This window comes from Gossypium arboreum, chromosome 1 (assembly GCF_025698485.1).
Source record: "Gossypium arboreum isolate Shixiya-1 chromosome 1, ASM2569848v2, whole genome shotgun sequence".
Taxonomy (NCBI): Eukaryota; Viridiplantae; Streptophyta; class Magnoliopsida; order Malvales; family Malvaceae; genus Gossypium; species Gossypium arboreum.
The window spans coordinates 112,354,754-112,357,859 of record NC_069070.1 but is presented as its reverse complement, the minus strand read 5'-3'; the positions used below and the strand labels follow the sequence as shown (position 1 = coordinate 112,357,859).

Here is a 3,106-nt window from a genome sequence, read left to right as displayed (position 1 = left end):
TAAGGATAGAACTTGAATTGGGTATTTTGGCATGTTTTACTTTGATAGGAAAAAAATATGAAGCATATCGGAATATTCAAATTTCTTTATCTTAAGGCATGCAAAAAACAAAAACAAAAATAAAAATAATTGATAAATAAGAAAAGAGAAATTGACGTATATACCCTTAATTGTACCATTATTTTTTAAAGCTCAAGCAAACTTCAATGCTCCATCTATTTATACCCAACTCCTTCCTTCTTTTTCCCTCACACCTAAACCCAAACCAAAATAATAGACATCCATTTCATCTATCAAACACCCTCCCCTCTCTCTCTCTCTCTCTCTCTCTTTCTTGGCTCTTAAAAAAAAGGCCTTTCTTCCCATTCAAAAAGTGCAAACAACAAATATCAGAATCATGCCTGAAGCACCTAAGAACACACTTAAACCTACTGCAGATTACAACCTGGAACTGAAGAACAAGAAAACCCTTCAGTTCATTGAGGATGTGACTTCAAACGCTGATGAAGTTCAAAAGAAAGTCCTTGAAGAGATCCTTTCACGCAATGCTCATGTTGAGTACCTGCAAACACGTGGCCTTAATGGTCACACTGATAGAGAGACTTTCAAAAAAACCATGCCTGTCATCACCTATGAGGATATCCAACCCCATATTGACCGTATTGCCAATGGTGATACCTCTCCCATACTTTCTTCCAACGCCATTTCTGAGTTCTTGACAAGGTCAGCAAACTAAACAACCCTTTTTCCTTTTTATGCATATGTTTTTTTTTAAAAGGTTTTTCCTGTTTTCGTTTCCTCTCCTCCTAGGCAGGCCATTTCAAACTTGACCTGTTTTACAAGCACATCAGTGATAGCCTGCCTTGTAGATTTCATGTTTATTTTGGTTTTGGCTAAACGGATGGTCTTGGTTTCTTCTTTGCAGCTCTGGGACATCAGGCGGGGAGAGAAAGATGATGCCAACAATTGAAGAGGAGTTAGGAAGGAGGTCACTGCTCTATAGCTTATTGATGCCTGTTATGAGCCAATTTGTCCCTGGTCTAGACAAAGGCAAAGGAATGTACTTTTTGTTTATAAAATCCGAGGCTAAGACACCTGGTGGCCTTGTGGCACGCCCTGTTCTCACTAGCTATTACAAAAGCACCCATTTCAAGGATAGGCCATATGACCCTTACACCAACTACACTAGCCCAAATGAAACCATCCTTTGTCCCGATTCTTACCAAAGCATGTACTCTCAAATGCTTTGTGGACTTTGGCAACACAAAGAGGTCCTCAGGGTGGGCGCTGTTTTTGCCTCTGGCTTCATCAGGGCCATCAAGTTCCTTGAAAAACATTGGCGTCTCCTTTGCAATGATATAAGAACAGGAACCATTGATTCCCAAATCACTGACCAATCTGTGAGAGAGGCTGTTATGAAAATCCTGAAACCTGATCCTAAACTTGCTGATTTCATTGAGGCCGAGTGCAGCAAAGATTCATGGCAAGGGATCATCACAAGGTTATGGCCTAATACAAAATATGTGGATGTGATTGTGACTGGGACCATGTCACAGTACATTCCCACTCTTGATTACTACAGCAATGGCCTCCCTCTCGTCTGCACCATGTATGCATCCAGTGAATGCTATTTTGGTGTCAACCTCAACCCTCTTTGCAAGCCAAGTGAAGTTTCCTACACTCTCGTTCCCACAATGGCCTACTTTGAATTCTTGCCGGTTCAAAGGAACAATGGCGTCACTAGTTCTATTTCTGTGCCCAAAACTCTCAATGAGAAAGAACAACAAGAATTGGTTGACCTTGTTGATGTTAAACTTGGCCAAGAGTATGAGCTTGTTGTCACCACTTATTCAGGTACATCAAAATAACATTTTTAAGAATTATTGTATAGTTTTAGAGACATCATGTTTATACTTTAAGAACTGTAGTATAACTTGTCTATATCTGACAGTTGAAAATAATGCTTTTGCAGGACTTTATCGTTATAGAGTTGGTGATGTGCTAAGGGTAGCAGGGTTTAAAAACAACGCACCGCAATTCAATTTCATATGCAGGAAAAATGTAGTTTTGTGCATCGATTCAGATAAGACTGATGAGGTTGAACTTCAAAATGCTGTGAAGAATGCAGTGAACCATTTGCTGCCATTCGGTGCAACATTGGCTGAGTACACTAGTTATGCAGATACCACCACAATTCCAGGCCACTATGTGTTGTACTGGGAACTTAGTCTCAATGGTAACACCCCAATTCCTCCTTCAGTTTTTGAGGACTGTTGCTTAACCATTGAAGAGTCCCTCAACAGTGTATACCGCCAAGGGCGTGTATGTGACAAATCCATTGGACCTCTTGAGATCAAGGTTGTTGAACCCGGGACATTTGACAAGCTGATGGATTATGCCATTAGCTTAGGTGCATCAATTAACCAGTACAAGACTCCAAGATGTGTGAAATTTGCACCCATTGTTGAGCTGTTGAACTCAAGGGCTGTGTCTAGTTACTTCAGTCCAAAATGCCCCAAATGGTTTCCTGGCCACAAGCAATGGAGCAACAATAATTAAGGGAAATGAAGGGAGAGATGCTCTTAATTGGTAGCTTTTCATGGAAGTTCACAACCACTGTGGGTGTGATCATCTTTGGGAAAAGTTAAATGAAGGCATTGTAGGTTAACCCCTCATGATTTTATGTTTATTTTCGCTTTGAACGTTTCTTGTAACTGTTGTTTGATATGCATAGGGACTTTTGATTTAGCCATGTACAAAAACAGTTCATGTTTCAAGGAAAGCTCTTCCCCCCCCTCCCCCCGCCAAAAAAAATAGTGAATTTCTCTTTGTTGTTTAGCTGTTTAATCTCTCCATAATCATCACATTTCATGGGAATTTGGTTCATAATTCCAGCCAGGAATCCTGCCCACTGAACTCTCATGGGCCATTTACTGAGACGGCAAACAAGAAAGACAAGTACCATAAACACCCATCATTTTCCATAATTTTCAAGAAAAAGCATAACAACTTTTTTCCACTGTGTTTATCCATTAACACTTGGTAAATTATAAACAACTTAATCTACTTTTTTTTTTTAATACATGTTCAAACTTCAAATGACCAA

At 39.7% G+C, this 3,106-nt stretch overlaps 1 protein-coding gene across 1 annotated transcript; it reads left to right on the top strand.

Annotated features, from left to right (window-relative positions):
• Positions 1–227: 227 nt before the first annotated feature.
• Positions 228–2,877, top strand: LOC108483672 (indole-3-acetic acid-amido synthetase GH3.6). The gene is made up of 3 exons (XM_017787199.2): positions 228–723; positions 926–1,854; positions 1,973–2,877. The coding sequence occupies exons 1-3, from the start codon at positions 398–400 to the stop codon at positions 2,557–2,559; spliced, it is 1,842 nt and encodes a 613-aa protein (XP_017642688.1). The 5' UTR covers positions 228–397; the 3' UTR covers positions 2,560–2,877.
• The last annotated feature ends 229 nt before the right edge of the window (positions 2,878–3,106 follow it).

What these genes read in the sequence shown, in the direction of transcription:
- LOC108483672 (XM_017787199.2), top strand. Translation starts at nt 398, where the DNA reads ATGCCTGAAGCACCTAAGAACACACTTAAACCTACTGCAGATTACAAC. An exon ending in ATTTCTGAGTTCTTGACAAG is followed by an intron (nt 724 to 925) that starts GTCAGCAAACTA and finishes TCTTCTTTGCAG; the next exon opens with CTCTGGGACATCAGGCGGGG. An exon ending in TGTTGTCACCACTTATTCAG is followed by an intron (nt 1,855 to 1,972) that starts GTACATCAAAAT and finishes ATGCTTTTGCAG; the next exon opens with GACTTTATCGTTATAGAGTT.